Here is a 22693-nt window from a genome sequence, read left to right as displayed (position 1 = left end):
CTTCGTTTCTCACGATTCCCTTTTCCCACCTTATGTCACGCAGAGATACTTACGACAGGATACGAATCTGCTTAATTGACCTATTTCGTTCTAATGGCCTTCTTTGCGGCTTCCGTGTCCGGGCTTGCGGACTTCCTCCGGTTCTTCGGCTCCTTTTCAGCCGTCGACGGAGTTTCCGCGCGGAGGGTGGGAGGGATGTCGTTGCTAGAGGAACGATTAATCACGTCCAGCCGTGACGTGCGACGTGTTCTTTCCGCGTCCGACATTTTCAGCTTGTATAAAATAAATAAAAATCGTCGAGTCTCCAGAAGAAATGATTAGTAGGGAAAAAGCGTGATTAAGAGCCCTCTGGGGACTGAGGCAAGAAGGCTTCCGGACTTTGTTCCGTCCTTGATGGAACACCTTTGAATAGAGGCGAAAGTTCATAGTCGTTAGCCATCTATTGCGAGAGTTGGCACGACTTTTTCTTAGAAAACCGCGATAAATACAAATTTTTAGCTTTTCGTGGACCATCGTAACGATATCGATCGAGTAGCGGAGAAATGTCGAAGCTAGGCCGTGGAAATTTCGAAGAGCATCACTGTACTAACATTTAAGTGCGTTAACATTGCCTATAACAACGGAGTTAAGATTTATTCAAGTAGAAACTGATGTTCATTAATATTAATTGCGACAAAAGCATCAAATCGGTTATCCAGAAGCTCTTCAAAGTTCTCATGTGTTTATAGCCGAAGCGTGGGTACACATAACACGGTTTAGGGTTACAACAGCAAACTAAGGACGACGTTAAATGCGAAATAGTTATTATACCTAAATAAGTACAGAATAGAATAGACTGCTTAAATAATTCTGCAGAAAATATGAAATTTCTATTCGATATTTCCAAGAGATATCTCAGATAGATTTCACACGGAATGGTTCTTCTCGAAGAAAGTGCTTACCGTCCAAGAAGTTATGGAAGTACACTCGACGCGGTTCCATCAGTGGTGAAACCGTCGAGTGTACATTGACCATCTTGCGTGGACATGATAGTTAACAAGGCGGGTCTGGCTGAATTTCTATTCGGCCGGAAAGCATTCTGCGTTGCACGAGAACTCCACTCCGGGGATGAATGATCCTCGTGTACCGGTCAGAGCTAACACGGGCGAACACAAACAGCCCTGCGGCTGGCCGCTGCCTCCAGATTGAACCACTAGATTTCATTGCGTCGAGATGGACCACTCGAGAGCCACGCTCTCGGTACGAAGCGAACTACTCGTCCCGATTGGAGCACGATTCGCCATCGATGTGTCATTATATCCGACCCGATAACGAGACGCAAGCTATAGTGGAAAAAGTACAGAAACGACACAAAGGAATCGAGTGTCCGTGCGATCGCCATTACCTCGCCAATTAACGCGAGTTACATAGCTGCTGGAAAATTACTTCCATTGTTACTCTTCTATTTTTATTCTACACCTCCCTCGCGCGACTACGAACAGATTAGGGACCGCGATAACAATTTGTCCATTTCGCTTTCGACGAATGTTACGAAAATGGTTATCAAACACGGAAATTTGGAATCGAAATGGCGACAGTAGGTTGCACAGACGATATTTTCGATGCTTTTCGATATGAAAGGACACTGTGGTTGTCGTTTCTGGAAATAATAGCCGGGAGCAATCGATATAGGTACTTCCGTGTGCAAGTGGATGCATTAATGCCATTCGCTGTCCGTGATATTAATTCAAGCTCGAATTTCACGGTGAAAGCCTGTGTTTGCAGACTCTGATCTCTCTTTGGAATAACAAATGCACGAAAGATCGTTATCGTCATTGATACGTGGGAACGAGTCGCGTGTGAAAACAACGACGAATCGATTGCTGGTGCACCGGTTGTTTGTGCACCAGTGTTTTCGTCATAAAGAAATCCTCCATTTATTTGCTTAGATTCGACGGGAATATTTCGTTAACGTCTCCGTGTGTACAGAATTTTAATTAAAACTATCAAACTAGTATGAAGAGATATCTATTTTTAAAAGATTGGGTAACAGTAGCCACGGATCAAGAAACTTTTCGACTGTATATTGTGTTTATACGAGGACCAAATAATTTTGAACGAATTAACCGCGTAAGTCGAGGACGTACCGCAAATATGTTTGTAATTCGTTGGTAATAGTCGGTTATCAATAGTCTGATATCATGCATGGTTATAATGTTAGTTTAATGTAACAAATGGTCGTATACGTTATTAATCCAATCGTGCTGCAATCAACGTTTAAACCTTGTTCCCCCATTAATCGCGGTAATTGGTACACGAGTGTTTTTCAGCTTATTTGTCAAAGCGCTTGCGGATAATTGAGTCGATGAATAAACGAAGAGAAACAATTTACGCGCACTTTTCCGCGTCGTGGCCGTGGCTCATATTTCATTCTACGTGGACATTTCGCACTGACAGCCATTCGCAATTAGCGTGGCAACAGATGGAGGCGCGAGGTTCGTAAACGGTTCGTGTATCGGTTTTAGTTAAAGAGTTCGAGCCGAATGGAAAAAAAACGGGTTTCTTAAATTAACCCAACGAAACGATATCTTTTTAAAATGTCAGAATATTTAAAACCAAAACATACGATATTTTGGACTCTACGATTCGACTCGGTACAAAATTACACAATACTTTCGAAGAAATTTGTATACATGTTAGAAATCGTGCAAAGTAAGCTACCAACAGGTGGCTTACCTTACTGTCGACTGTGCTCGACTTACATTTCTCGTGTCTACATACACGTGACATAGTTTCAACCCTAATCCTACCGGGATGTGACTCCAGGTCGCACATTATATTTGCGGTAAAGAATTTTTTTCTCGAAACTGTGTAGGATTTTGGGAGTATATTATGTTTTAATGGTCTATTATAATGTTCTCTTATGGAACGACTATAATATTCTCCAGAAAACTAAATGCTCGAGTATTTTCGGCGGAACATTTGGTAATTGCGCGTACTTCGTTGAAAAACGACAACGTCGCGGGTTTTTTCTGAATATTACGCGATGATTGCGCGAACGTAATGTCCGTAATTAGTAACGTCTAGCGTTAGGAGTTGGTTCGTTTCAAAGCTTACTAATTGCAGTCTATTAGAGGCTGACAGCTCAGTTTCGAGTTTAGCGATACTCGCAGCTTATCCACCATGAAACGGGGTAACTGCAGTGCTTCTTCCCTTTTCTTTTTTTTTTTAATTTTTTTTATCAACAAACGCAACATTTCTCATCGCGCTCGCTGACTTCGAAACGCGTAATTAACACCCGACTTAATGCAGATAAATTTCTACTCGGATCGCAGCGCTGAAAGCGTTTTATGGAAACGGTGGATCGTCGCAGCTAATTACACCGGGCGAGAAAAGTGTACGTCGTTATTTTTTAACGACGACTTTAAATATTCCCTTATACTCAATTTTAAAACACATTGTCTTTCAGTGCACTTTAGTGCGCTCAAAGAATTCAGGTTGTAGAAGGCTCGATAATTAACTAAAAAGAAGTGTTTTAGTTTACTAATATACACTGTAGAACAGACTCGATTCTTTCATTGTTTTTCGTGGCTAAAAAAGGATACAAAAACCATCACGATTCCGGAAGAAGCTTCGACAGAGGATTTGACGTGTACTTGGTTCGCGCGTAGAGCTCTCGTGAAAACGATAGGAAGAATGGCACGTGGTCCGCGGTGTTGTGTCAGAAGTTTCATTAATTAAGCAGAGGTACCTTCGAGTGAGTACGAGTGGCGTCGCGACGCGCGAGGGAAGACGGACCCTGGTGAAACGAAGTACCTGAACCACGGAGGCAGGTAATATTTCAAGGACGACGGAGACAGCATTCGTCTGGCGAACTTCTGAAGTCAGTGACACGTGCCACTTACCGAGCCCTTTTATCGTTAGGCTGCCCTTATTACGGCGTCTACGTACACCGGCTTCTTCCCGGCTATCAATTACTCCGCGTAATGAGTGGCATTGTCTCCTCGCGCGGGGTTTTCTCTCTCTCTTTCTACGAAATTGGCCCGCCCTTAGATGAGATCTTTCACGAACACGTACACGGGGGATCGTGCATCCTATTCTACTATTTCAGGTGGAAATAGAGGGACTCGAAATTTATTCGCAAGACCTGTACTTTTTCTCCAGAGTAGCAAAGGTACAAACAAGGATGCATTTAGATATCTTTCACGCCCTCGCCAACAAAGCAATCATTTCCACCGAACACCGGTCGCCTCTATTCCGTATGTCCTCAAACTTTGGAGATAACCTCGTTAGTCACTTCCCGTACGTATACGTATCCTCGGAGACTTCCCGTATTTACACAAACACGGGCACGTCTACGATGTACGAACCACGGTTCGGGAACGAGCAACAATCTCCAGCGACGAGCGAAATATGTTTGCTCTTGAAAGATAATTATGGCGCGCAGCAACCCTCATCAGCGATAACCAAGCTCGATTCTCGGACCATCCGCCGCTGGACCGTTCAATACCACGGAAGCATAACTTCGGACGTTTCGCAAATACACAGATGAGACTCAGAATTTCCCAACACGCAGACACAGAGTGCTGCGAGTGCTCGATCGGTCGGATCGAGTCTGGTTCGAACATCGGGCCGAATGCAAATCGGAGCTTACACCGAGACGGTTTCCTATCATACTCTCCGATGCGGCTTCGAGGATGCCAGCCGCGACTCAACGCAGGGTCGTATTAGTCTCAACTCGAAAGCTGTGGAATGCTTGCGCAGCAGACCCTCGCGGTCCAATTCTACTCGAGATTTCCTCTCCCAGGGTATCTCGATTCGCCGTGGCAGACGTCCTCGGAACACGTCGAGATAGCGATTCATTTAAAAATTCGTCAAACGACTCCGCAGCACGAGGTAACGAGGAGTTCAAAGACTATTCTAATTGTAATCTCCATTCTTTGGGAACTCGGAACACGGGTTGATAACGGTGAATCGAACCGACGGGGTCTGACGTTTCATTCGAAACGACAGTGACGAACGTTTTAGTAAAATTTCTGTCTCGCGAGAATAATTTGTTCGAAAGTAAAACCATTCCTTTTCGCAAGAATATTTCTTGTATACTTTCTGTCCCGCTGCGTTCCTCTAGACGTCTAATCAAGAGCCACAACGGAACAAGAAGCAATTTCATAGCGGAGCAAATATAAAACGCGAACAAATAAAAACTGAATATTAAGAGACAACTTCTTTTTCTTTCCCGAATGCTTTTAGCAAACTTACTCGCAAAAAGATTTGCATTAGACTTTTTCCAAGCGTCTCGACGGAGAGTGCCTCGAACGTATACAACCATACAACTATTTTAATTTTCATCTCGCTACGCAGCCGCGTTTAACGACGAAAACCATTAACAAGCCTTCGCCGACGCGCTGAAGGGGCTGTTCGGCAACATCGTTAACTCTCGCTGGATACGGACACGAGACGATATTTAAAATTTTCATTTTCCGAAAATTTAGTCCACCATTAAGCGCACGTGAAAGCAATGGACGTTAAATTTTAATTTTGTTGATACGAGTGCGTTGCCAACATCTCTTCCAGTGTTTAGTGTTTTTTTCTAAAGATTCAGGAGCTATAAATAAAAATACTCGACCAAAAAACGGTAGTTACTTTCGTATGAATCTAATAATAATAAAAAGTTCTAGTTCAAGAAGCATTCGAGCGAACACGCCTTTGAGGAATCTGCGTCGACGCGGAAACTTCGACTTTCACAGGAGATATTCCGAGCGAAATGTTACATAATCGACGCCAGTCGAACCAAAAATCATGCTCAAAGCGTATAATGCGTCTTCTTGCGGACGATATTAGCAGAGAAACGGAAAGTCCGACGACAAAGGTGGAGCATTCAACGTTCGTCGACTCGAAAGCATGACTCGGACCGACGAGAACAATGCTTGTGAATTTAGAGCTTGTCAAGATGGCGGCCTAATTAGGAGGAACGCGGCTTAAATATGAATGTCGTACGGGTAGAAACACGGTCCTGAGGAAAAGAGACAATCTGGAGCCCAATGAGCCAGCTTCTTGTCTCGCTTTTTCGTTCTGCTTCCACAGGGAAGAACTATCGTTCTTCAGCGATGCATACGTCACCGTGCATAATGCACCCTGTCTATTGGATAATTCATGTACCAACATGGCGCGTGTATACCTTTGCAGAAGACATTGAACGGTGTGCTCGAAGAAAATTGTCTGACGCGCGTACACGAGCTTCAAATAATTCAAATTTTCATATTCATGGTTATTTTACGGTTGTTCGAGTAACTATTGGAATCCTTAAAAATAAAGGAATACTATCAGAAGACTATCTTTAATTCGAACGAACGAAAATTATCTTACGCGTAGCGTAAATTTCACAGGGAATGTTCTTGAGTATGGGGGGAATGGGTCCAGAGTAGGATTTCTAGAAGAGCAAGCGTAATTAAGGGAAGTTGGTCAGGGCTATAAACTTTACTAACATGCAGTAAATCGGCATTCTGGATTCATGAGTTGTAGGTAACGAGCCCAACCTTGTAATCTCTCTCTCTAAATTGCTTCAAACTCTGTGTATTATGATTACATGAGAACAATAACTCTAGACTGACGCAACTAAGTAATAATTATAATGGGAACTACACGAGCAAAAATTGTTCATCCTCGATACTATAAGAATTTGTTACTAGTGTCAACTGTGGGCACATAATTCATGGATTCTAAAATATATTCACTCGTATACAAACCGCCAAGACATATACGATAAAGTGGAGGCGGAACCATAATGGAAGCGCACCGATTCGCCGCGAGCACTAATTGCACTCGAGGATGAAGATTGATCCGGGTCTGACATCCCGCCGGTTTCATCAAATTGGTCACCCATCAACCGACTGGCTAGTGGCTGTCTGCCAATTCGACGAACGATTAGGAATTAATGCAAGTAAATAGATGCCAACGCTGCAGCCAGCGTCGCGAAAACCTGAATAATTCATGAAATATTTAACCGAACGCAAATCTGCCATTTCTCGTCGTCGTTTCGTTTCCTTTCTCTAGTTTTCCGCGAAACGAGCAGCAAAACGAAACGTTTCGCAATCATTTTAACGCTGAAAGAAAAAAAAAATACGTCGATTGATTGGAAAAAATAAACCCTTTAGCGTCGGTTGCCAGACTATCAAAAAAGGAAAGCTACACGACAGACAGGTCCGACGAAATTTAAACGGGATCGCAGTTTGCAAATGTTTTGTCGAAATAACCGTCGGCACACACGCCCGGAGAGAATTCACTTTTGCAGATCGAGTGAACTCAAGCTTTGGAAAAAACTGCATACAGAGGATTCGACCGGATTGAGTGGATTAAGAAACGATATACGCGAATTGCGTTATTTTAGTTCGTTGTTCCGCGGGGATTTTTCCGATGCACCGAGCAATGTGCGATCAAACAACGATTTTAAAATGGCGAAATAATTAATCGTGAAGTGGAAAGCTTCCTGCGAAACTTTCATAACAATTTCGTTCGGACTCTTTCGACTGAGCATTTCAACGTTTCGTAATAACTGATTACGTAAGTTTTTTCGATTAAAAATATTATTCTGTAAACAACACTCGCACGTATCGGCGTTAATTGAAAATGGATGAACACGAAATTTTACAAACACCTTCAAAAAGAATCTAAACAACTTAATAGATTTAAGTGCGCGCAAGCACATCGTTTCGTGCAACGCGATGCTTCGTATTGCACTCACGGTGATAGCGTGCATATGTGCTCGGTGAACACGACCCTGCATGAATACTACAAATTCAGACCATTGTTCCGGTCGTGCTTCTTGACAGTGATTCACTAGAGAACTGACGTTTCGAAACACACGTTCAAATATTCTTGTTCGTACGTCCCATCCGCTGGGAACTCGTGGGAAATATCCGGGTGTCGCTATACATCGTTTACATTTGTCACTAGCAAACATTCATTCGGCATTTTATGGAAGATGACGTACGAGATGTTTAAGAATTTAGATTACGGTATTCGCAAAAGTAGACGGATGCATGGCGTAGGTCTCAGGAATAATATAAAATTTTCTGTTCGAAGAATGCAAGCCGCAAACTGTTTCTATCGATTGATCTTTTTAGATTTCGCCAAAGAATCGACGTAATACTTTTCTCGGCGAAGAAACGTGTCTTCGCGAAGATTGAATTCCAGTATTTCTTCGATAAGTTTCTCGGATAACGACGTGCTCGACGCAGTGTATATAAACTCGACGCGATTTCGAGAGCAAATGCGCACGCTGCGTTTTTTTCGCGTGTTATTATTACAATACGGCGCAGAGGTAAAGTAGAGGGTTCCCTCTGTGCGATGCATTCTAGAGAGGCAATTGAAAACCTTTCACAGGCTGCAAACAAGCTTCGAACGCTGTCTGGAGGTAACTCGATCAAGACCTCCTACGTGAACAGTACGAGCCAGTTTCCATCGAATCTGTAGCACCGTCAAATGCCGACAACTTCGCCAACAGGGATCGATCTTCCGGCAACATTTATTTGCACTCCTTTGCTAAGTCTACTTACAAGGGACCATCCCGAGGTGTAAATCTCCAATTTTAATGAAACTTTGCAATTATGTAGTTTTCATAAATCTATTAGACACGTACTTTTTTGGAGCTGCTAATATTCACTTTAAGGGGTTGAAATTAGCCCTCAAAGTTGGGGGTTCAAAACTCTACTTTGTTGAATATCTCGGAAACTATTAGAGATAGGGGTGTGCTTCAAATGGATGAAATTTATGTTTTTAAACGGCGAATTTGATGGTGTAAAGAGATTTGCAAAACTTTTAGTTGTTTAAACAATTCGTTCAGAAGTTATGACGTTTTAAAGATTCGCATGAAAATTCGGGCAGACATTTCTGGCCAGATATTATATTTTCGATAAGGAATTTTTTTCTCGAAAATGGTTAGAATTTCGGGGGTATGTCTATTGACCAAAAATTATTATAATTGGTCCTTGCAATCAAAAATAATTTTTTTAGAACGATTTGAAAAATTTTTTTTTTCTCCGAGAAATTTCACAACCTACCCGAATTTTTGAAATGTTTCTCACTGGAGGATGAGCACTCTTAGATATGGAGGCTCTTCATAATTCAAAAGGGCACTCAGGGAAAATTTTTAACTCAGAAAAATGTATTATAATTATGTAATTCGTTCTAAAAGTAAAATGTACAAGAGAATCTAAAATAAGAAATGATAAGATTCACCCTTTGACTGGATAAAATTATGGAAATTATTTCGTAACGTGTTTCGAGTGCTACAGGGGTGAATTTAAGGCACAGAAATAATAAGATAATATCCTAAGCATAAGTCTAATACGACCTTGTTTTCTAGTTACAGCCTGTATAATGTTCCGGGGATCCTTCCTCAAATATAGACAGCATAATCGGATATTAGTCTGCTGTTTATCTATAAGATTTGAAGGCCCTGAGGTCTGTAAACCTCATCACGTGTTATTTGTATTGTAAACAGCTCGTATCTTGTGCTAAGTGAAGATAGGATATTTGTCTTGTAAAACGATGTTATTAACATGATAATCTACGTTCATAGAGAAAATACACAATCAGTCAGAGAAGTCACAGACGTCGCAAAGTCTAAAAGTTCGTAAAGTCAGATATTAAAAATGTCAAAGCTGATTTCAACGCAACAGAAAAAGATAGGATCAAGAAATTCTTAACACGGATTATCGGGCACAAGTAACTGTAACAAATTGGAACAACTCGCGTCAAATATAGCACGGAGGAGTTTACTGACAAATAAAAAATAAGACTGGATGCGATGCAAGATATTCTTGGTCTCATTATTTTCTTACTGGCGGTCGCGATGGCGACATATCTGTAACTCTGAATGCACCGCGGCCAGTGTTTTCGTTGTTGAATATGCAAATTTGGCACGAACTGTACTAGCCTGGCTGTTTTCGACTGGCGGAAACATAGAAGGTGTAAAAGCAAGTGGTATCCAATTAGCGGTCGGCTCTCCTGGCCAGCCCTAATTCACCGAATCCCATTCTGCCTTCCCCCGCGCGTTCATTCTACCACGAGTTCGTATGTGAACGCGGCACGATCGAACACACGCATGTACTTGGCGGTAGAAATATAACGACTCTCGTAAACGCAGCGGGCAGTCGAGACGATGCAGCTATAAATTATCGTGTCAGAACCGCGTCTAGAAAACTTTTCCCCATCGGGAAAAATTTTATGCAGGCACCGGTAATGAAATTCCACTTGAAAATAAATAAAAAACATCCTTCAACGTAAGAAGCGAATCGGATCGTCGGAATCCAGGAAATCCAAAAATGTCTATTTCTGTTTTAATTCTCGTCTCTTTCGGCGGTCTAACATGGTGGACGGGATCCGTGCACCGCGTGTACGCGTTGTGCATGGAAATTTCGTTCACGGGCGTTTGCATGGAAAAACAATCCTGCCAATCGAGTCTGTTTGCTCCATCGCAATCAATTTGCAGCAGTAGTGTTACCGGTGAGTGCTCGTCGAGAGCAAACAGAGTATCCGGGACCGTACTTTTCCGGGAAAGCTATTTCCTGATGCTCTGCCTGTCGAGACGGGCTGATTGTAACGTCACGTTCCTTCCGGGATCAATGCTATTATACAGGATGTCTTTTTGCCATTGGATTATATATTAGATTATAATATCTCTTTTCTCTATCGACGACGAAAAAAATATCAGGCAAATTTCTCTGAGAAGATGCCTTAATGCAAACCTATTTCACAACTTTTAATAATCAGACCTCAGGTGGCTATTACCTATTGCAGTAAAGATCGTTCTATTTCTCGTATACAACACACTTGATTCGTACCACGACGAAACCGTTTAAAACTAATAAAACACTGTAAAACTCGTGTGTAAAAGTAAAAAATCACGCTAACAAAAGCCCGTATTCGCATGCATGCATCGTAGACATTTTGGCAAACGATGGGGATCGATATTTTCTCCCGTCAACGCTTCTATTTCTCAACATCGTGTTCCTCCGCCCTTCTAATCCCTACTATACGATTCTTCAGAATTTCGTGGAGCGACGTAGGTCACATTTCGAGGATGGTTGCGGCGTCGCTACGTGGAATCGTTGTCTGCGAGCAATAACGCCGACCCCCGTTCTTTTTTCCCGCGGAATTTATTTTCCTCGAGGGGTGTTTCGGAACGACGACTACGTGACAGCGAAACCTGCAACTTATGCGCGCCATTCCGCCACCCCCGAAACGCTATGCGAAAACACGTGGCAACAACTGCTCGATGTTACGAACGAGCACAACTACGAATGTATTTTATCAATATACATTATCAAAATTTAACAAGTATACTTCGTATTCTAATAATCGATGCTCGAACTACAATAGCAAACCTGTGGAAAAGAAATTTTTTAACTAAACCCTAGACGAGACATAAATCGTATCGAACACGTTCCTCTCGCGCAGTATTATGACCATTTCTACTTCAATAAGTCCTCTCTGGAGAGAATACGCTTACCTGTTTTCTTTTTTATCAATTTTACAAACGACCTCGCCCTATCCATGAATTTTTACGACCGATAGACGATCGTAAAAGTTGCTCCTAACCCCGTCGCGCGCCGTAGGTGGGACATAAGCAATTCATGATCGATATCGAGGCTAGCATTTGGAAGAAGACTGGGTAAACTGGTGGCGGGAAAGAGCGCGAGATACTTCGCCGGAAATTACGCTCTCTCCACGGAGACAGCGCTTCCACGTGTATAAACCGTTCCGAGCGTAAGAAGACGCCGCAAACGTACGCAGTTTCGCAAACTCCCGGCGTCCTACGAACGATTTATCGACGTTACTCGCAGAGTCGATAAGTCATCGTTTCCCGTGCACGATGCGCAAGCACATAAATTTTTTAGCGCGACACGAACGTCGCAAGATCGAAAATACTACGTGTTTCTCGGGTAATGTACCGAACGTTTTCGACTTACGAGAATACGCAGTTGGGCAGATCGATTGACAGCGACATAGCTGGTCGTATTCTACGTTAAAAATAAATGGAAAATGTGGAGAAAAATTTTTCCATTCGAGGCTTCGTTTTCGAGAAAACCGAGTTTGAACGTTGGGTATCTGTGCTACAGTGTCTGACCATTACACGGTATTTCTACTTGTAAGTTCTCGGGAAAAGTAAAATTGTGGAGGAAGACGGAGCGCTGTCCGATCAATGCTCGAGTTACTCTACTGAAATTCGGAATTCAGGCACAGAGTCTTTAATAACATGTTTAATAACACGTGATTCGTTCTGTTTGCAGCTGGTGGGCGGCGAATTTGACATGGAACTGAACTTCGTGATTCAGGACGCACAGAACATCAGGCACATGTTGGAACTCCTCGATCATTGCCCGCCCAATCTCCAGGTAAGCAGTGGGCGTAACGTTCGACCCGATCAAACTAATTATCCAAGCGGCTCGGCTGTTATACACCCGCCGCAAATTTGATTCTCCGAAGGAACACACGTTCAATACGATCAATACGCGTCAAACGGAGTCTTCCGCGTAATTAATTTCTCGTTCGTGCGACCAACGGGATTTTTCTCTTAAAATTCCACGACCGTGGCCAGACGGTGCCGGTCGGGTCCCTTTTCTCGGGGCTCGCCGCGGAAAAAAAGGGCCGAGTTCAAAGCCCTGGACGCGCGCAAAGGGGATTGAAATCCATTACGCGGCAAATTTCGTTCCGAGACAAAAAATGCCGCGCGGAACACAAATTTTTTTCTCTCCCCGTCTGCAGCCCCGTGAATTTATCAAGCGTTGTCAACACCGGTGCCCGTGATTCGTATCGAACCGGATGCGAATCCACTCTGGCGCTTTTTCCGATCGTGAAATATGTTGCTCGCGACGATCGAAGGACGTCGACTGATTCGCGGCGATCGAGATCTGCGACTGCCGATTCTGTTTCCCGGGATACGGTAATTTCGATTCTGCACTGCAAAATGTTCTGGACGTAACTTTTTGGGATTCTAAAGGTTGAATTCACTTGAGGATACAATTTTGTTATGCTGAAAAATACTTTTTAGTTAAGAAGAAATGAAATTTGATGATATTCTGCAGGATATATGATCGTCTATTGTATTGTCCAACAAAAATCAAAGGTCAATTCAGAATATTTAGAAAACTCTGTTAGTAGATTATAAGAAGGGTAGACAAACGATGAATATAAACATCAATGATCTATAGAACTGGTTAATAAATGAATTCTCGTCTCTAACGCGTTAATTGACTATTACTTAGAAATGGTTTGAAGTGGAAATTAAAATTATATTTTAATTTAGTTCAAATACGGTATACAGGCTGTTTCAGTAAAATTTCAAAGTTTGTTTGTACTTATGATATTTCGATAATAAGCATGCTAGAGGAAGTCGAATCATTTCTCAACCGAGGAAATAATGATCTAGTGATACGAACCCGCAGCGTGAATTCCCTGTGTCATCTCGATAGCATTGGTTGTGGTTGATATAATCTGTTGGGGATCGATTTCTGGCGTCCTCAGAATCCCGTTCAAGCACGTCCCTGAAATGTTAATACTGTTAAGGGAGTTTCCACGTTGCCATCCCTAACTGTACATGGCGATTCCCTGTATATGGGTGTCTCTTATATACAACGAATGTCCGCAGAAATGCGTACATACGTATGTATGTACACATAGGAGGCTATCCGTGTCATTGAAACCTAACCCAGACAGGACGGAATATATATCCCTAACGTGTTGTCGCGATGAACAATTCACGTATTCTTACGCTTTCGAAATTCTTTAAAATGCCCAGAACGCGACTTTGACGTTTCAAATTAATCGGCACCGAATCACAGCAGTTAAATTAATAGTATCGATCGGAACATGATTTATTACGCGAGTCGAACTTAAGTCATCAAGTAAATGGCACTCGATGGCAGATGTTACGCGACTAAATGTATATATTATACGAAGGAGGAAGCAATAACTCTCGAATGATTCCCATTCCGAGTCTTTTTGCGTTAAAGACTTTGCGCCAATTTATGATCGACGTTGCCTCAGAAGCAACGATTGAACATTTGCTGAAGATACCGGACGAGATCGAGAAATATACAATTAAATCTCGAGTATATTGCTTCGTTATTTACCGACAACCTCCTTACAACGTGGAAAGGCTTTCAAAAGGGCAATTAAAATGGATGAGACATCGCTCAGCGACGAAAGGGATCAAGCAACGGATGAGAAAATATCGTTGCTCGGTACAGAGCCATAAAACCGGGCGTATAACGGAAACAGCTATCGCCAGGAGAGTATAATATTGAATCTTTTCATTAAGGAAATTCGCCTTTGCTGTCGATCCAATACTCTTCGAATCGAGAACGCTCTGTCCATTATCGTATGGCCGTCTGCTCAAAGGGAATCGCTCAAACCGCAGGCAACCGTTACAAACCCACTCCCTTCGCGCTTTAACATGCATTGCTTTTCTTTGTACGGCATTATCAGATAACGAACGCGCCTCAAAATTCCGTTACGTTATCCGCTTTTGTTCACTGGCCAGCGAAACATCGAGATGCATTTTATTACTGAGTTTGTGGAAGCTGTTATCTCCAAATCCGATTAATTATATACGTAGAAATTGGAATAAAATCGTATCCGTTTGTAGAGATCTAGTCCGTAATATAGAGAGTAAAAGGACAATTGCTGGTAAGTCGAGAAATATTTATTTCAAAAAAATACAGCTTAGGCTGGTTTTCACAAAACGTTTCGTTTATTTATACGTACGATACTTGAACCGTATATATTCAACGCCCTGTACAATCTCACCGATTTTAACTGTGTTTAATGATAGATATAGAGTGGAACAGGGATCACGGTTAACCGTATTTAGGCGAAACTACTTCAGATACATGCAGTTACCCCTGTCCTATCGATGAAATGTAAATTTGGATAACTGCTTGCAAACGTCATTCACGCCAGTGCAGCCTGCGCGCCACCCGGTTGTCTCATGCATATGCCTCTTGCATCAACGATGGTACTACACTGAAACCGCTGTCGCTATATCGTACATTCGTTCAAAAAAAAAAAATATGAACATGTCGTGCGCTCGATGTCAGTTGAAACGATAGAAATTTATTTTAAAAGTGTAAAATACCACTTTTAGATCACCATCGTCATAACTGCCTCTAGAGGAACCATCCTGTAAAACTGATTCGTACCACCATCGATACACGGTTCGAAACTAAAAATCTGCCCCGTTGAAAACAGATTGCACCGAGTTACGCGTCGGTTGAATCAATGTGGGCAAACTATTAAATTCAATAAAGAGAGGTTCGCGTTAGAAATTGGATTGGTTTCGCTGTATTTATGTGAACAATTTGACATCGATAGCCGTGCCCGGGCAGATTTAACAAGTTCGCGATGTCTCGCGAAGTCCATGAATAACTCGCGGCGTCGTGTCGGTTCGCGAACTATCGGCATGATTTAAGCGTTATAACTTGGATATCGCAGGATTACCCTTGCAGCGGCTTTCATAAATTTCGTCGTGAGTTATGGGTGTATTCGTCGGGAACGGTCTCTCGTAGAAAACGTATAGACACTATACCGTCGCTAAAATGCGTCACTCTTTCTCCGCAGAACGGCGGAGAGCAGAGGGGAAAAAATGGATTCGCATACCATCGGACATCCATTTATCAGAATTCGGAAACTAGACTAACAAAACACAGACGCAGCCCGTAACGCGTTGCATAAATCCACAATGTTGGGTCGTCCGTTGAAATTGGACGGTTTCCAAATGCCTCGAACAAACAGCAAAATAAATATGGGCGACGTACGGAGTTGGGCGATAAAATTTCTCGGCGAATAATTACGTAATCGCGGAAACAACCGGGAAACAGAACGTTGCATACTTTTGTAATACTATTTTCACTCTTCTCCCAGTCGATGCTCGCTACTGGAATATTACAAGTTTAAAAAGTAAGAGCTTTCAAAATAACAGTAGACAGATATCATCTTGTATAATCGCACAAAACATCGTCGCCAGAAATTGATTATATGTATGTAACATTCACGTAGTACGATGTAGGCAACATAACTCTAGAGAGAAATCATGAGCTTTGGTCGCGATGCAACCAATTAATCCAGCAAATTTTCGCGACAGGAAATCCTATCTATTCTTGGGTACGTTCGATCGGTCGTGCATGCAAATGAAGATGTATTTTGAAATGAAACGTCAAAGGTAAAATCGATTAGCGCGGAGAGCAGTGTAATGTAATTAAGCAACAAAGGCTTCGGACCTTAGCTTTTGCGCGACGCATTAATTCTGCTCCGTGAATTATGCACTGTCGACTGCAATATGCATTTCATTTGCTTCGGCGACAAATTAATAGAACGAGTTTAGATGCACCAGGGAAGGTTCGATTGTTGGCAGTTCCGAATTCGAATTCGACGAAGGACGTTCAAAATATTCGATTCACTCGTTAGAGAGTAAAATGTACCGCTGCTAATCTTCTTATAAAATTGACGCGGATATTTTATTCTATAACAGATAATGGCGACAACCGTCAGTTTCGTGATTTCGCTGTTGCGCTCCGAAGCAGTTATTCTCGCTGTCGAATAACTCGATCTCTTCAGTAACAAACGACCCAGGTTACGAAAGTTCGCTCGACTGGGTTAGTAACTCATTAATCACACAATTTAACAGACGCGTGTAACTGCGGAGGATAACTACCCTGTGTGTGTCCTACATACGGAAACAGTGCCAAACATTCCACCGAGGTGGTACTGCATGTCACCGGCAGTATTTCGCGTGCACAATACTGAATAAGTACGTGGTAAGATAATACGGTAACGTGGAAGTGAAGCTGAAAGCTCTGGCACAGCCACGAAATATTGGGTCAAGTTTAACGACTCAACTTCGCCGCGCGCCCATCGCATGATGAAACGTGCATGCAATGCACTCTGTTCTCGCCATGGAGCAACTACTTCCTTTTGGCATTAACGGAGTTAACGCTACTTAAAAAAAGGGAAAATCGACATTATCTCTATAGAGATTTGTTAAATTAAAGCATGTAACACCGCCGCTATAAACATCGAAATTGCACGAGCACGAATGTCTTTGGTTATTAGCCTGGTCAGGATATTCATCCCGATTAGTGACAAGTATCGCAATAATGGCGACACTGGCGTTGCGGTCGGGCCGAATTTATGTCGACCGAGCTTGGTCGGAGTTTCTGTTCAACCCGAGTCACCGTCAAATTGCTGGGGGTTCGACGCGCCAGCAACAAAGAATTTACGTTCAAATTAAAACACCGAACAGTTCGATTACATATTTTCCATCGTTAGCGCGCGGTCGTTAAAATTTTGCGCGAAAAAATATAATCGCTAAAAAGCTACGACCTCGGAAGCGGCGTCGAATCGCGAAAACATTTTATTCTTTCGATATTTCACGTTATATATCCCACCGTTACGCAATATTATTAATTAGAATATATTTAACCGTTGTCGTGTATATCAGGATTAAAGGAAATCGCGATAATACGTAATCTACGCGCTACTGTTATTTGTACGTTGGCTGTTTTTCGATTTGAAATCGGTGTTCTCAGCGCGAAGTGCAAACAATCGCGAACGGTAATGGAAAATATATTACCGAACGAAACGCGAAACATTTTATTTGGTCTTTTGCTATACCTCGCCCGAAATTCCTGTTGGCTTTTGCATCACCGAGTTATTTATAAATGTTCGCGGTTCATACGTAGCGGCGATGAGGAATTATTATGCAACGGCGATGCTTCCAAAGTTTATAATGAATAACGTAGCTTTTACGCGAAATAATTTCTCCGTTCGTCCATACACTGGACGAACAATTTTTTTCCTTTCTTTTTTCATTTAGTTTGAAAAGTTTCGAACTGTACATAGACTGGTGATACGCAACGGAAACTTGTACACCGGCTCCTGAATAGTATTTATTATTAACGCCTGGCGGAATCACGAGTACCCAAGTTCGCGAATGGGTCAAAAGTTCGCAAAAAATTTTTACAAAGTTACCCGATGCCTGGATATATTAATGTTCGCTGCTAGACGTTATAACACGAGAGGTTCGTTGAAGACCGTAAGTCGTAAATCACGCTGCTGGGCATGCATCTTTCTCAGTCACGCGAGGTAATTCTGTTAAGCAGCGTGGATAAATACTGTGTCCGTTATCGAAGATAATCACCGATCACCGATCAGGATATCTTAAGTTTCGCTATCCACGAACAATAAAAGAAATTACGCGCAAGATTAAATTAAAAATATCGTTCTGTTTTTATTAGACGAAGATTGATTAACCCTCGAGTATTTCGCGCTGTGGTGTCGTCTAGTACAGTGTTTCTCAATCTGTGGTTTTTAAAAGAAGATTAGTATCTCTCGCAAAATAACAATTTTAGTTATTCAACGTTTCGTTAGCTTTCAAAACAGATTACTATCCAGTCCGTCGACGTTTTTAATTTCCTGTGAATGTTTAATATTTTTTTAAATTAAACATTCCTGAGTAAAAGCTAGGGGCCTCCTATTTGTGATAGAATGAATTGGAAACGTCGTCGTAAAAAGTCATACAAATTTGAAATCTCAAAGATAAACTGGATCCGCGTCGCCATCCTCGACAGCCATAAACTTCAAGCCACGAAGGCGGCGTAGGATTTTCAAGGCATCGCTTAAGATGAAATCTAAATCACCATCTACTTCGCGACAAGCTCTTTAAGCGTAGGAGAATGATGCGACATTATGGGGCGTTTTCAGAGGAAGAATGGCAGACATTTATGATTCGGGGATAAATACGCGGCCGCAAGAAATCCCGAAAGGGGAACCGAAACGACCGAAGAAAAGTAATTAAGGTCGTTCTTACCTACGGCTACGCTATCTTCTCAAATACTGCTAACGACATGACCTCATTATTGTACGAAGATAATGTTAATCTCCTGTGGCGTCCGAAAGTTACGTTTTTACTTAAGCCCGGTTTCACGTTGCGACGCAAATTGGGAGACGGGCATTAGAGGAAACGCGGTTGAAAAATTCTAGAGATGAACTAAACTAGAAAAGTTTAGTTAGATACCCGTGAAAACGAACGGTACATCCGTATATGTTACATAAACAATAAGAACCCCAGATAGATTACTTGAAACCCTACGCGATTCTACGATACTTGATACGATGCAAGTTGCTCGTATAAACTCGAGTAGAAGCTTTATTGGGATATATTATACTCGCTTGAGGTATATTTAATGACTATACACTAATCAATTATTTTAGGTGAGACATTTATATTTGATCTAGTAACGTAAGCAAAAATTTACTAATTTTACGTATTTCGACGTGTCAAATCACTAGGGAATTTTGAGTCCACTTCGGCCACGCCGCGTTACAATTTTCGCTATCACAAACAGATAGTGATAAAACATTACGTAGCATGATTGAATTAAGCTACATCATCGCGTGTGGTTGTGGTTTCTGTCACTGGAGGATTACGGTGGCCATCGCGGTGTAGAAACGCGTCCAATCGCTGTTACAACATTATGCGTACCTGCAGACTCAAATTTCCAACCGATGTAAATATCATTTATCAAACAGTGTGGTACGTCATTATTGTCTCTCTGTTATCTAACGTTGTTAAATGATATTTTCGTTGGATGCAGTTTACTTAGATAATGAAACGAGAAGAAAAATATGCATGTCAAGGCTATCCTTCGGAAGTTCCCCTTTTTATGACACGTTTTCGGCTAATGAGGACGTGAGAAGCATATTTTTAACACTCGGAGATGCAAACTACGCTTCCTCTCGCAAGGACATACCTTAAGCGTTTAATTGCATGCTAACCCTGAGATAAAATCTTAATCTCAAAGACAGCCTTCTTCTCACGTCCGTACCACAAATAATATAAACGAAGGACAGAAACTTTTCATACTATGTACTGTTATTCGTCAATAGTTCGACATCTTACGAATAAGAACTAACTCATCAAAATTTACTCGCGCGCGAAAATACATGGTATCTGAATTTTTATTTAAATTCCAGCGAGTTAGACGTAGAAATAAAGAGACCGGTGACATTTACCACTCGCCGTTTTGAATGGCATTTTTATGCAGGTCTGGTCGCAGGACACTGAGGGTCAGGCTACCCATTTTCTCGCGTTGAATGCGGAATCTCGGTTTTTTCCTTTTGCTGGTACCCTGTCGCTAACAATCTCGCGCACCGCGAGCTGCGACGCGAGTTATCATGAAGAGCACCTATTCAGATAGCGCGAGTCCTCGAGCCCCGGTTCGCCTGAACGTAATCTGGTCGACGGGGTGCGATTGTGCGGGAAGAGAACGCCTCTGCCACAGAAATCGTTCACGGGACAACGCCCTGGCGCGTCGCGACGCGCTATTCTCGGTGCTCCGTTGGAGTGTTCGCTCCGTGGAAAATGAGAGAACAAAAACGAAACCGAAAGAATGCGCTCACGTATTTTTACGATATTCGCACGTAAGTCATACGTAAATAGTTCGGCTTCGTTGAACGCAGGGATCAGCCAACACGATCTTGCCACCCCACGATTCGATAGACTCGATATCATTATATGTATACATACATAACCTAGGTATTCGACGATAGCGTTCACTTAGGACCGAATAGAGCCAATATCGAGAATCTAGGAATATCCGATATGATCTGACCCTTCCAGGACTCGGTAGATCGGATAGCGACAATATAGGTGACGATATCGCTCATCTAAGGTTCAATAGAGTCGATATCTAGAACCTACAAATCATCTGACACGTCTCCCTTTCAGAACTCATTGTTAACGGACCCGATATCTCTTATCTAGAATTCACAAAGAACATCCATGGCTCCCTCCCTCCTACTCCAAGTATCAAGCACGATATCGTTCGTCTATCAATAACAATCAATACAGAAAATCTAGTAGTTATAATTCACAGCCGATATCAACGATCTACATATTATTGGGCCGAGTGTCTGTCGTCTAAGACACAATTGCGTCAATACCGATAACCTAGATATCATCTAACCGGCGGTATCACCCTACCCTAATTGATTAGACTTCAATACAAATGACGTTCGAATCATGGAGCCAGAAAGCATCTAATTAGAATACGTAGAGACCCTATGTGCGGGTCTCAGCGTTATCAGGTGATCCGTGGAGTATGGGAAATCTCAGAGATCTTCAAGGTTTCTCAAAGGACAGGGAATCTTGGTGATCGTGATGGCATTGAGGAATCCTAGAGATCTGCTAGAGACACAGAGATTTCTAGGGGTCTATACAGTGGGTTTCGATAGGATTAGATGGCCCCAGAGCTTTCAGGGACTCGCAGGAGTTTCAGGAGGTCCCTAGAGTCAGAAAGCTATCCAGTAAATCTTCGCTTCTATTCTCGCGTTCTTACTTATACCCAGACGTTTAAAATATCTTTAAAATAAAATCTATTACCCACTGAGAATAAACGATCTTTGGACAGAATTATTTGAACATTTAGATAGATAGGCCCTTGACGAAACTCTTTGTGCCAAATTGATTTTACCATTTACTTTTCAAGATGAGCATTTAGTTACTTGATATATTACTCTAAAACTACCGGTGATAAATTACATTTGTAGCAAATTTCCTTGCTTGGTGTACAACGAATTTACAAGAGCTTTATTAATGGCAGAGGACGAATTAGTTCTCGCGGCGGAAATATGAAAGCCATGTAAAAGAGCTAAATCGTGACTGATGACCTCTCGCGCCGTAGTATCAAGAGAAGAACGAGTGTCTTCCATCAGATACTCCCGATCTGTTATACAAAAGTGAGACAAATCGGTCTTAATGAGGGACGATTTGTTAGGCGTCGCGGAAAGGGAAGAAAATATTCCGCCAGCGTGGTATCACGCAAGAGCCTTTGATCACGATTTACGCGACGCTATTGCAAGTTGGTTTTACCGAGAGAAACGATTGCGAGGGTTGCAACATCGCATAAACAACGCAAGTCGACGAACACAGCGGGATTCGAGGGTAGTTCTACGGGCAGTGTTTCCGATTCCGAAGAGTCATGCGTTTGTCGGGCGGATAAAACGCAAGGAAACGGAAAATAAGAAAAAGCGATTGCAAACAGCAGACGCTCCGGTGTAAGGATAGTACTTTACGCTCCGTTATTGCACGTTTCAGTCAAGTTATGCATTTAAACGCGTACTTGAGAATTATTCCATCTAATAAAAAACAAAAACTGGACTCGATGGCTTTGCTAACATGCAATATTTGTTGAAAGCAATTTTTATTAAAAACAATATGTAACTGAGTTATTCAAATGAGTTTAGTTATGGACCGCATTCTGTATTCTAGTTCAATGTTTGAATTTATATTCTAACTGAACGACCCTTTCAGAATGCAAGCAAACGCCCCTCGTAGGTCCATTTTCAACTTCACAGTCACGTGGTTCACGCTCAAGTGACCTTTTGCCCGAATGCAAATTAACAGCGTCGCCCATCCCTTAGAAAACCAACCGCACACTACGTTAAATATATCGTTAAAATAAAGCTATCAATACATTTCACAATACTAAATACCATGGAATTTTCCTTTGCAAAAATTAATCCTACATTAGAGCCACATTATTTTTATAAAATGGCACTTTCCAAACTCTCATTTAACGATCAATCTACACAGGAATAAATTCCATTATATCAGACTACAATGGAATTTATTTTCCATCGCACAACTCAGTCG

At 42.0% G+C, this 22693-nt stretch overlaps 1 protein-coding gene across 20 annotated transcripts in view; it reads left to right on the top strand.

Moving 5' to 3' along the window:
- The window catches only part of Rg (A kinase anchor protein rugose), a 341646-nt gene that overhangs the window by 202688 nt on the left and 116265 nt on the right, over positions 1-22693 (top strand). For all 20 annotated transcript variants that reach the window (XM_076772516.1, XM_076772567.1, XM_076772499.1 and 17 more), the window contains one exon: positions 12273-12377. In XM_076772516.1, the coding sequence (XP_076628631.1) occupies positions 12273-12377 (105 nt within the window). The remainder of the gene's footprint in view (positions 1-12272; positions 12378-22693) is intronic.

Source organism: Colletes latitarsis, chromosome 1 (assembly GCF_051014445.1).
Source record: "Colletes latitarsis isolate SP2378_abdomen chromosome 1, iyColLati1, whole genome shotgun sequence".
NCBI lineage: Eukaryota > Metazoa > Arthropoda > Insecta > Hymenoptera > Colletidae > Colletes > Colletes latitarsis.
The sequence above is the reverse complement of the archived record's forward strand: the minus strand, read 5'-3'. Positions and strand labels throughout refer to the sequence as shown.